Source organism: Necator americanus, chromosome III, assembly GCF_031761385.1.
Source record: "Necator americanus strain Aroian chromosome III, whole genome shotgun sequence".
In the NCBI taxonomy this organism is placed as follows: Eukaryota; Metazoa; Nematoda; class Chromadorea; order Rhabditida; family Ancylostomatidae; genus Necator; species Necator americanus.
Window position 1 is genome coordinate 13,318,776 of NC_087373.1, and position 13,009 is coordinate 13,331,784.

The window sequence follows — 13,009 nt, forward strand, 5'->3', positions numbered from 1 at the left end:
TTATCAGCTGACACTGTCAAAAGTACAGAAGAAAGATCAGTGTTTAGTCTGCTAAATCGGTGCAAGCGACATAATTGAAATGAAACCGAATACTATGTTGGATGTTTAGAAAAAAATTTACTTTAGAAAAATTTTAAAAATTTTCAAATGCAGATTGGCAAAGCTAGAACAGAGCTTGCTGACAAATCCAAACCACGCTTTGCAAGCAGAGGGAACAGTTTTTTTTTTTTTTTTTTTTTTTTAGAGGAAACCGTTTAAACTCAAACTCCAATTCTTATCGTTCTAAGTGTGCCACACCCAAGGGTGATGATGCGTCGATTAACATTCGCCATTCAAATCCATAAACGCTGCGAAGCGAGGACTTGTTAGTTTATACATACATATAAAAACTGCACATTTTGAGAGTGTGTTAATGTGAACAAAATCGACTGCGAAAAATACGGTAATATTCCCACCATGGGTGATAATTTTAAACGTCTTATAAGGGATTGTCATAGTCCTAACTTTGTCTCATGCTTCCTCACTTCTAGTTGTCACAGATGTGTCGGAAGAAACATATGGTCAAGTAGAAACTTTGATATTTGCTGTGGATCTGCAGAAACAGGGTAGAGAGATCAACTAAAATTGGAATACTTCGGTATCGATTGAAAGCTACCGCAGCTCAAGCAATAGGAATTGCAGAAAAAAAGCATATACTGCAAAATCGGTGGTTGCACAAGTGCATATCCTTGTGACTACCTCTCTGGAACAGAACTGTCTCCAATTTTGATCACCATCAGCTGCTGATATCAAGATCAGTCATTGCGAGCACGAACAACGCAGAGGGATACTTCTGAATTTGGTATCGGACAAAAAGTTATATATAAACATTAGTAGAGACGTGAAGTCTAGCTACTACAAGGTTGGCATCAAGTTATTCCATACAAACTAGGAGAAACTATGAACAAACGAGCTTCCCCAAAAACTGTCAAATTTGCAAGCAACAGTGAGAACAGGAGACCAAGTTATGAGCACCATTGAAAAAAATCGATCGACGAAGAATGTACATGCGGCGAAGCAAAGCAAATGCCGAAATTAAGGCGTTCAAGTGTAATAAAGGATCGATCGATCGGCAGCAACACGACAGCGGCGGCGACATCGGGGATCGTTGTCAACAAGTATTTTCAAATTCGTCTCAGACGAATGCAAGAACAGCGGCGGTTCTACTTGCTGAAATACTCGTTCGAAGCTCGAAAGCCGAGTAATGCAAAAGTTAAGAAAAAATGACGCGGCAACGGCGATAGCGGAGCGGACGGGTCGAACGGACGTCATCAATCAATAAGAGCTATCAATTGATAACGGACATCGGCAACCAGCGGCGGTGACTTTCCGAGTACTGTAATGGAACATTCAGTTGAAAGGGACAGAATCGAAGTAAACCTCGAGGATTTCCACCGCATCAAAATGCCTAGTTGGCGAAAATATTGATAAAGTGAATTTGGGGTTTTTTTTTTTTTTAACCTTGAGAGATCAACGCAACAAAACGAAGACAAAAATTTCTAGCAAGAAAATTACCAACAGAGTATACAGGTTACAAATAGCATTCTTAATAGTTCACCCACGATTTTGTTCCGAACCTTAAGAAAGGCGAGATGTTTTACGACTAATGTTACACCTTACATTTTCCTGCAAAATGAACGATAGCGTTGAAGTAAGCAATCAATTCGAAGTTTAAGAACATTTCTGCAAAGATAAAAAAGAAACGTCAACGAACACTGGTCATGTTCAAAGCATCGTACTAAGAACTGATGTTAACGAGTTACCAGAAAATAAGACACATCACGACTTCACAGAAAAGAGAAACGAGTGAGTAATTTCTTAAAATGTCAGCGAAAAAAAAAGACATAGCACTAAGTAACTCTGCATATGTAAATTATAATTTGCTTCATCCACATGACAGCTATTGAAAATTGAAAAACTTGTAGAAAATGGATTGCGAAATTGCATTCGTAAATATTGATACAGCAGATTCACATCGCGTTCACTGAACACTGAGGTTTTTGGTGCAACTGCAGAAACGTGCAATGGCGAACTTCGAAGACATGTGTAATCGAAGTAAACCTCGAGGATTTCCACCGCATCAAAATGCCCAGTTGGCGAAAATATTGATAAATGTGGAACTGTAGCGGCTTCTGCTTGCTTTAACCTTGAGAGATCAACGCAACAAAACGTAATTCACGTCTATTAGTGAAACCTTCTCGGTTAATTGGAAATAATGAAAGTCATCCATCACGACAATTTTCTAAAAACATACAATTTCCGAGATGCACTCACTTGAAGAACAAGGGTCACGATCCACCAGTACTTCATTTGCACGATTACATATTGGCAGTTAGGCTCTTTTAAGAACAATTAGAAGAAGGAGCCTTGTCTACCGTTGACACATGACACGTTGATCTCAAATCCAATCACAAAACTCTCATCGGGATGAAACTTTGGTTGGCTCTTGAAAGAAAACTGTCAAAATCTTCCTGACATCGCCGCAATTGTTACTGCTGTAGTTTTATTTTGCACTGCACGTCAAATTTCTTACGCCTCATATTTCATATTATATTATCTCTCAGCATTTGCCAGGTTTGCAAGGAAACAGGGTCGACAAGATAGCGAAACAAAGAGTAGAAACTGTAACTTGAAGAACACTTTACTGCAACGAATTTCCATTTCCATTCCGATTGCAAGGAAATGTGCAATAAAACCTATGAAGCTTTCGCCATTTTAAGATTAGTTTTTGATGTAATTTCTTGTCAAAACCTCATCGTGTGCAGCACGATATCTTAATTGGTAATTGTGTCAAAGCAACGATCCTTTTTTTCTGAATAAGAAGAAATGCTTCCAGGAAATATAAAGAAGTTTGTCCAGAAAACTTCTATTTCTGAATAATTCACTGTCGTAAAAGTTTCACTGGATAGATACGATGTGTTCGAAGAAATTTTACCCATTCCCATCCCATTACTACATATGCTAGTGAGAAGGAAAGTTCGAACTAACACTTTGCTGGACGCTGAGGCAATAAACAAAAATTACTTCACTTCTAGACAAAGAGTACTTGAATAAGAATGTAGAGTGTCATTAACGTGGAACATATACAGACGGCTGTAAAAATTACAAAATAAAATTCATCTGAGCAACTTACTATTACGGTCGCAAACGTGAAAACAGTGAGATTCTAGGAAAACAAGTCGCACCCTTTGCCCTGCTTTCAATTTCAAGTAGAAATGAGCCGGAATGGCCTAACAACAAGAGCAACTGCTCAACGGGAGTCGAAGCAGTGACTAAGCAGAGCCGCCGCTGAGAAATTGAGCAGAAGTGCAACGCCAGCAAAGGGGGAATCGGCGGCGGCAGCACTTCTGCTGCCCCCTCCTCACGCTCGCGCCACACACGTTGACGTGATGTCAGCAGCAGTGTGAGCAGCGACGACGATGCACGTGCGTGTATTGATTGTGGATCGGCCGTTGACAAAACATATCGATGCGGCCGCCGCCGCAGTGGATGCAGCGGCGTGGGGGATCGGTGGCTGCAGTGGGGGCGCAAGTAGTGTCTGTTGTGCTGTGCTAGTGTGCGTGTGTATATGTGTGTCTGTATATGTGCGGTTCTGTTGTATACGTCCCTTTCACGAACTTAATGCAACAAATCTTTTCGACAAAGCAAGGTCGGTCCTGCACAACCTGCAAATACATATTCATCCATGCTGGGCAAAAGTACACATATATGCACGTGCTCGAAAACGGGTGAAAAGGCAAGGACATCAAAAACTGCGTCTCAGACGCTAATTCATTACTTCGATCATTTGGTTGACCTTCAGTGGACAGAAATTCGTTGCGAGACTCGGTTCGCTAAATAAATGAAGTATTTCCCGTTTCAGTTCGACAATCTCAATTTCACGACAGGTGCGCTTTTTGTGCGCGGTGCACGCAACTACGTAACACATTAGAGGGCACCTCGATATTTGTTTACAGGGACGCGTATACTATTGTCCGCATGCTGGTACTTGACCATTGATCAGTATTGATTGTCATGTGGTTTTATGAGGGTTTTTGACAAATTAAACCCTTTGGGTCCTGCGATTAAACTCAACTCTATAAATAATGAAACTTGTGGTAGAACTAACTACCAACGATCTTTTATCTCCAAGCCAAAATACAATGTGTTTATTTGAGTTTTAGTTTTATTTGTAGCAAAAAGACGATGTGTGCAATAAACAATATCCATTATTCTTTTTTGTTCTTCTTCCCACGAAGTGTTTATGAGGTGTCGATTTACTATCTCACCTGTTTTTCCTTCGTTTGATTGGCCAACAGTAATTCATGAATAATTTCCGAAAGCTTCAGTGTGCACTTCCACACGTTTGCATCAAATCACAAAACACACTCAGGGAATTCCAATTCACGTTCCAGCTCTTTCATCAACGACCTCAGACATATTGGAGAACTATATAATTACCTTCCAGCTGCTTAGGGCAATTAGTCGCCTGTAAAATTGTAGAAGACCTGCTGCTCAAAAAAAAGCCTTTTTATAGAGCCAAAGAAGACATCGCTTCGATAAACCTGAACAGCATGTTTTCCACTCCATCAACAAAGTGCACCAAAATACAAAGAGATACCCAACTTACGATCTAGTCATTAATTATGCCACCTGAACGGGAATGATTTATGTTTTAAGGTTATGCACAAATTCTTTGAGTTTCTTGGAATAAAAATAAAGAAATTGCAGAATACGTCCTCTGTTGGGTGTGTGTAGGAGAGCTCAAGTGCTGCTTAACTTCGCAAGTAAGAGAGCTTATTTTAAATCTCGAGATTGCTTGGAAGTTTTATTTACTTATTTTGCGCATCTTAATGTTTACACACAACAATATAACCCTCCAAGAAAGGTAAGTGCACGATGTAAAGCAAAATGTTGAAAGTAACAAAGAAAGCACCCAGTTGCACTACGCTTTATGACTTCGATGCAAGTTTGAAGGTAGTCAGTCAAAAGTTTGCAGAAAATTAAATGGGGCAAAGAAAAATAACATATAACCACTTGGATGCTATTACTTGGATTAATTAACATTCCTCATTATGAACACGTACCAACACTTACATTATTACTTCAAAATAAACAGTGCTTTTGAAATAAAATTTTAGAGTTCAAAAGCATTAATCCAATAGGGGAAATTGGAAAGTGACGACATAAATTTGTGACTAAAGCCAATTACAGAGGTTTCATAAACGGAGCAATTTCAGGGAAATCAAACAAAGTTCGTCAATAACACTTTGTCACTCCGCTATTTTAGCGAAAACAGTTGCTTTCAAACTAATTCACGGTTTTCCATAGAAAATTTTCTATGTGGAAAGTTATGCTATTGTTAAATACCAAAAAACTTAACATTAACAAGAAACACAGCCTTAAACCAAAACCGAACAGGTAGGATTAGACGCACAATTTATGCAATTTTATATCCTGATCTCGCTGATGATATTCGTTCCTTACTATGACATCAATTTCTACGAATACGACATGTGTGATTTCATCTAAATCGGTCAGTACTAACTCTTCTCATCCATGGCTTAAGTTTCTTTAATTTTGTGTGTTTAGATCCAATGATGAAAGCAACCCAACATTGGACAATAGCCAATTTCACCGTCATTAAATCTCTTGAAATAACGACGCTTCTAGAGCGTGGGGTTATTTTCGTTACTCGATTTGGAGTTGAAAGAAGGGCAAAATACGCTCTGTACATCTAAAAAAATAATGTTAAGATGCAAAACAAATGCTGTATTCGCGATCACCATCCCCAATAATTCCCTCATACAATGTTTGATCAAATTCTGAGAGACCTAGATCAGCTTCTACGCACGGGTACTGTAATTGTGCAACCGAAAAACCGTATCATGCCCCAAATGACAACAGTTATGAGAAGAGCAGTAAGAAAAAAGTCCAGTGCTCATTACATTTCTTTTAAAAGTGCACTGGTGTTAGAGATAGCAAGTACACGCATCAAGGTAGTACAGTAACAGCACAAAGCACTCTATTATGCAGGAACTATGAACAAAGGGAACAGGAGCTATGAACCCCTGAGAAGTATTCACTTAATGTCTCCCTGACCACTCCTATACACTAATCTTTAACAGCAAATACTCTCCAAATGACTGACAGCTCCTACCTAACTGAGTCATCACTTTTCAAAACAGCCTATCGGCAGAAGTGAAATAATAAAATATGAGAACAGTCAGAAAGATCCCAAACAATGCGACGAACGAGCTCGCGATGCAATTCACTGCAAAAAGTTCGCCCAGCACATCGATTGCTGGCGCTGCAATCGATTGCGGTTGCACTCTGGTCCTGTCACGAACTCTTGGTACTGCTCAGCACAGGAGATGAGATAACGGATAGCATTTAGAATGATTGCTTACTCGACAATGCTTAGTACGTTCAAAGGCAACGGAATTACAACGCATAGAACTCGTTGTCAAGTGGAGAGCGATAGCGAGAAGTAGTCATCCTTATGTGTAAGCTCGTGTCTGTGTTTCGTCGTGTGTGGTGATCGATATCCCTGGACAACAGCCAGGCGGTCGTTCTCACATTTGTGGGCGGTGCATGTGTGGGGATGTGAGCGACCTCTCTATGGAAATCCACAAGCCACATGCAAACTCAGCTGAGTGGAAGTTAATCGAGTTGTCCGCTGACATCCCCTCGGCCGAGCAGATGGCTATTGATTTGTGATTTACACTCGGGTCGAGGATTAAGTCGTGTGGTGCATTCACACAACCACACTAATGCGTGCGGTTGTTTATATTGGAACGACGTGGTATCGATAGAAAATGATCGCAGCTCACATTTGATTCATGGGATGATCCATTCAAGCACATGTCGGGATTTCAGATACATAACTGTGTGTTGAAAGTGAAAAGTTTGGATGTATGTTCGAACAGTTGAGAAATCTTTCGAGTATTGTGATAACGAGCTTCCTGTTCCTTCTCACATCCATAAATTCTATTCCGCAAGTCATCCTAGCAAACGAAAAGTAAAAAAGAAGAAGAAGAGCGTCCTCGGTTCCACCGGTCAACCGGTTGTGCAACGGCATCCTTGAGTCACTTTTCAATAATTATTGTTAGACGGAATCAGTATGTACTCTGCTTCCTAGAATAATAAAAAAAGAATCAGGACTTGTTTTTTTTTTTGCATCCCCTAATCAATAATACCTCGTTCTATCTGACTTCGTCGGCCGGCCATTGTTTCACATTTACATACAAAAATAGCGAATGAGTACAAATACCAGAGAAAATAAGAACGATATATATGAGCTGCGTTATATCGATATCCAGCAAAACATTTACTGTTGGGGCGAAAAATCTTTCTATCTAGTGAAGTATCTGTCCTAGTAACGCGCGGAATGCTGTCGTTTTCAATCGATACCAACCCCTCGATGTGAGGAACTGTATACAACTGATTCTTTAAATGCATAAAAAATCCCCAATTCTCAATTCTGTTCCAAATAGTCCTTCTTATTCACATGAACACCTGAAAGACGTCCTAGTCCTACTATATACGATATATTTTTTTACGGAATGACCGTCATACATACACTAGATCTAGGACGACAGTGCCCTTGAACAGATCTCACGCTATCTTATCACAGTGAGCAATCATGGCCAGTGCAGTTATTCTTAGTGGGAAAGTGTAAGAATAACAGAAGAAAAATATGCATTGGAACAAAGTATCCTACCTCTGGATATAAAGGCATCAACTACCTAACTTTGGAGTAATGACGTTTTTACTTCCTCTTTTTCCTTCTCTAAAGGAAGGAAAAGCTGAACTCTCTACTGGACTCATTGGAGAGAAAAATACTTTTAGAAACTGCACCTTAAGTAGTTTTTTGTTAAACGAAAAACACAATGAAATAAGTAAGCAATGAAATTCGAGGGAAATTTCTATAAAGATCGCATTAAACCAGTATAACCACGAATAGCAGCGAATTCAGCATGTAGATGGTGTGGACGCTTTAAAAACGATGAAAATGAGGAAAATCCTCTGGAATACGGTAAAACAATCCCCGTAAACGACAACAAAGGTACGAAACGACGATCGAAGTAGGGAGCGGAGAGGATTGAGAACACGAACAGAACAGAACGACGACGACGACGACGGACGCAGTAGGGAGCGACGCGGCGGTAGGTGGCGAAAAGAAATCGATGCTGGCCGCACCTGACTGGCTGAGCGAAAGTCGCCCGCCCGTCGTCGTCGACGAAAACGTCGGCGAAGGGCCCGGGAACTGGGGCACAGCTGCACCACCACCACCGCCGCGGCCGCCGCTCGCCCCTCTGTCACTGATAGACAGATAGATGGATAGATAGAAATACACGAAACGCTCATCAACTACATAAACGAAATACCGTTCTTCATACGCATTCACCAATCCAACAGTCCAACGACACACACACGAATTATTAGTGGGAATCCCGGCGCGGATCGTATCCGAAACTACCGTAAGAGGACAGCGACGGTTGATTGATCGATCGGTCGATCGATGTACACACAGCGAAGATGGGAGGCGTCGTAATGTGTGACGTTTTGTGGCGCACACCTGCGACAACGATTGACCTTTCAGTGTGTTTTATCGCGTAAGACATCCGTTGCTAACAAGAATTATTTGCAGGAATCTTTAGGGTCGATCGAAGGCTATAAATTATTCAATTGCTCTAGTTTCCACATGTTCGGCTATCGATAAATCTTAGCATAATGGGTATTTCATTTCAGACTTAAAATTATCACTGAATATTAGTCGCCTGAAGTTTCGACCTACTCGCGCTCGTCCGAGCGTTCGATATCTTGATTACAGTTTTCTTATATCTACAAAGAACTTTTCGTATGGTAATTTCGTACTAATTCACAAGAAATCCTCGTATTTATGCTTCCTCTCTCACTTTTTCCGTCCGCCAATTATGAGGAAATTGCCGGGAGGTCCCAACGCGAACGTTCAGAATCAGCCGCACAAATCCTAGAGATCGATTTTTGCAGCGATGTTGTGAGTTTTTAGGCGTTGACCGAAGCGTTAGAGTCGCTTTAAACAATGGCTGCTGTTGCTTGGAATTGCATTTGACTCCCGGATTACTACTCTTGACAGCTGCTCATCGATGAACTACATTAGCCCACTTCGATAAATCATTGTATTTTCTACGATTTGTGTGAAATACACCAGCTATTGATCCAACCAGAGTTTTTGTTATCTATTTTTGCTGCAGTGACTAATTCGCCGAAAATTCAGGAAGCCTTCAATCGAATGCAATGTCTGTAATTAGAGAAAAACATGCACAAACGAGGTTCTTTAACAGGCGTCCGTCCATGCGCGCCGCATGGCTACCGTAACCGGCCACACTATCCGCTGAACAGCTGAGTCACACGGCGCGGATTCCGTCTCAAATCAGGCCGCGTTCCCAGGGGTTTCTCGTCGTCGACCATGTCGAGTGAAGGGCGTCGTCCCACGGAATCGATCGTGCGCCCATCGTCATCGCGCTCAGCCGACGTTTGTTTTGCTGCATGGGTGTGTTCCCGATGCAGACTCATCTCTCTCCCTCTCTCGTTCTTTCCACTCGGTTACGGTATTTGCTGAGAACCGTATGTATGCGTGTACATATATGTACGTAAACGTGTGTGGTTTGTGTGAAGTGTGTGCGTACGACCTTCTAAGTGTTGATTATTCATTTATGTTGCCCATTTTTAGAGCACGGATCGTATAGGGCTGTTCAGACGAAATCACTGCTCATCTGACTGTGTTGTGCTTGGAGTTGAGACTGTTCTTGTGCATTAAACACAATGTTAGAAGTACCGTGACTCAGTGCGACGAGGATATTTTACACCTTACCCATACGTATTTCTTTTTCATCCAGTCATGTCTATCATTATCGATCGACATATAAACGATCAGCAGAACTAATTTGTATGCGTCATCGTTCTGATTGCGTTGGTGGTCCTAATGCATTATCGATTCGTTGCTTTCTGCACTTCTATGCGGCTGTGTAAAGGAATGAAATGAGAAACTTCTACTGAGCAGGCGTTTCTAGACGCAAGAGAAGCTTGCTTGAGAATTATTACTTTTCGTTACACTCATAGGAAGTGAGCGCTTTTCATGAATTTCAACAAAAGTCCCATAAATAATCCTGAGAAGCTAATGGATTGGCATCGTAGAGTGCATCAGTTGCTGTCCAAGTTCTTCATTGTTCTATTTTTAATATGTCCATTCTACTACTGTATTTTTAATTGTAGTACCAGATACTGCTATTACTGTATTGCTTAGGCATATACACGGGAGCAAACGTAGTAGAACGGTTCTCCGAGAGTCGGGTCGAAATGACCGGAAGCTCGGTGTCGCTGCGCTAGCGGCTGCGTTCGGAGCGGCGCGGTGGAGCGCAGCGGTTGAGATGGTGGGAGGACCCTTGCTGGGATCATTCATCATTACAATCGCAGCGAATCTAGCAAGGGTTCAACCTCGATCCCAACCGCAAGCTCATCCATGTCACTTCGAGCGCAGCCGCTTCAGGTCGCTTTGACCCGACTACATCTCGTCCATGCTCCGTAACAATCGTGACGCATCTGTCGGAAATCGGAGTGTCGACCGCGCTTTGTAGACTCAACTTGGCGGGTTCGAAGAAATTTATTTTTCATTTTGAGGTAGGATTCTAGACGTAGTTCTCGAGAATGACAATTCGAATCAACTCCTATAAGTGTAGGAATCAGGAGTATCACAGTTCGCACAACGACGCCATTATATGTGCAGAAGTGACAAGGGACACTACAAGGCAGCATTCTTCCGCAAAGAGATGGCTTCGCTGGCGAAACTAGCGCTCCATACTCCCGGGTTTGAAGGGGTCTATTTCGCTTCTTCGCTCTGATTATTGCTAATTTCGTCCCATATTATCCACTATTGGTGAGATGCGAACACTGAAAAGTTCCTCGAACTCTAACTCTTTTCAACTTTTGACGATACAGAAGAGTCGACAGCGTTTTCAGGGAACAATTGCACGCCTTGCTTTTGGTACCCTTTTATGTTTGATATGTGAATTCGTGCGCGGTGTTGAAAACACTAACAGCACTGCAGTCCTAACCTGTTTATTGCAATGTGCAAAGTTTTGCTTCGTTACGTGATACAGTACACCGGAGTTTTTGTGAGCTGTCATAGTGTCACACATGCCAGACAGATTTCCTAGCCAGTTTCCCCTTTGTTTGCATAACAAAAGTATGAAATGAGAATTTACGTAAGTACGCAAGTGCGGTGTTAAGAAGAAGACACAGACACAGGTTTGTCTAACACAGATGTTCTATTCCATTCGTCTGCCATAAAGCAAGAATAATCTCCGAGTTGTTTTCCGAGTTGGCGAGATTCAGACGACGAGAGACGTGATTGTTCGTGGAAAGACGTAAGAAAATCGATATGCGCGACTAAACTATCGTTTTTTGAACGTGTGCGGCCGTATATTCATTAGGCGCTTCTGTTATGGACAGTCAATAATTCTTTTAGCGGTCGAAATCTCGACACGCTATTTGTGAATCGCACGTTATCAGAGCGTCGCGATGATATTGCTATGATTGTCACATGTCATACGGTCTGAATTCATGACGAAGTACATTTCAAATTTCCTGATCGAATTGTTGTGATAAAGCGATAGGGGAATTCGGGAAGGGCGCGCACCCGATCGTACACATTAGTGGTGAAATTTCCCAATCGCGAGAATCGGTGAAATTCTAAGGGAGGGTTTTCAGACTTGTTATCTTTTGACCGCCGATAGAAGTTTTACTTCAGATCTCTGCTGTGATTTTTATTTCTTATTCTAGTTTCTGATTTTCGGTCAGCTTTGTTTTTTCGCCTCATGAATTCCCTCTCTGCGAATCTCCCCCACTCGACGTCTGTTTTTGCTATGATGCTTTTCTACTTTTTAATCTTACTACTACTAATCCTCGTCATATCGATCGACGCAACCGTGATGCAGCAGCCCTGATTCGACTATCATTCGATAGTCGATCGATACTCAGTTGGATTAAAGGCATCACCCCACGAATCTGAGGTGGTGCAGATTTCAGGTGGAGTGTTCGTATACGGGATGGGAGACTATGGAGAGGGGGGTGACTCCGTCCATTTCTTCCTAATTGCCGTAAAGAAGAGACGGCCCGGAAGATGCGGCGTCGCACAAGTCTGGCGCGCTCCAGTCGAACTCCCTGTAGAAAATAGTGCGCCAAAACGCCTGAAGCCGTATCTTCCGGGCCGTTTTTTACGGCAATTAGGAAGAAATGGACGGAATCACCCCCTTCTCCATAGTCTCCCATCCCGAATACGAATACACCACCTGAAATCCGTACCACCTCAGATTCGTGGAGTGATGCCTTTAAATACTCTTAGCAGCAACATTTTTCTGAATTATCTCGTATGATAACTTAAAGAAACCGTACGAAGAGTCTTCCAAACTTTTAGATCAATTTGCTGCCAAGCAGATTTCCTACGGTAGGTCCGTCGTACGCAGACACGACACAACAGAGAGGCACAAAAATAACGGTACAAGTACTTCGAATTTAAGATGAACTTCATAAGTGAAGCGCGGAAAGATAATTAAGAAAGGAGGTGTACGAGTTATTATGTAATGCTTATTATTAAATAAGCAGCGCAGAATCGTCTGCGCTTAGTTTAGGAAAGGTCCACAATATCACATAGCACAAGGTACCCAGGAGTAGGATCTTGCAACGGAAAAAGCAAGCAAACTGGATTTCACTACAGTATTTTATCATGCAGAATTTAAAACCGCATTGTAAGCAACAGTTTCGCTCACATGTTGTCGAAATGTAAAATTGTTATGGAATTGAATTGGATTTCAGCAGAGCTCGATGGGAATTCAGTTAAGCTCGGTTTCAGTTATCGATCCATGATGGCATGCATATGGGAGCAATATTTCATGGGTTCATTAGAAATTGCTCAGTGGGTGGCACGAGAACGTGAATTGTATGCCCC

At 41.8% G+C, this 13,009-nt stretch overlaps 1 protein-coding gene across 1 annotated transcript; it reads left to right on the plus strand.

The window, feature by feature from the left end:
• Window positions 1-9,472: 9,472 nt before the first annotated feature.
• Window positions 9,473-11,621, plus strand: RB195_009455 (uncharacterized protein; the record flags this gene model as incomplete). The annotated part of the gene is made up of 5 exons (XM_064190015.1): window positions 9,473-9,556; window positions 9,737-9,814; window positions 10,489-10,683; window positions 10,743-10,870; window positions 11,531-11,621. 5 exons carry the CDS (start codon window positions 9,473-9,475, stop codon window positions 11,619-11,621), a joined length of 576 nt encoding a protein of 191 aa, XP_064047598.1.
• Between the last annotated feature and the right edge of the window lie 1,388 nt (window positions 11,622-13,009).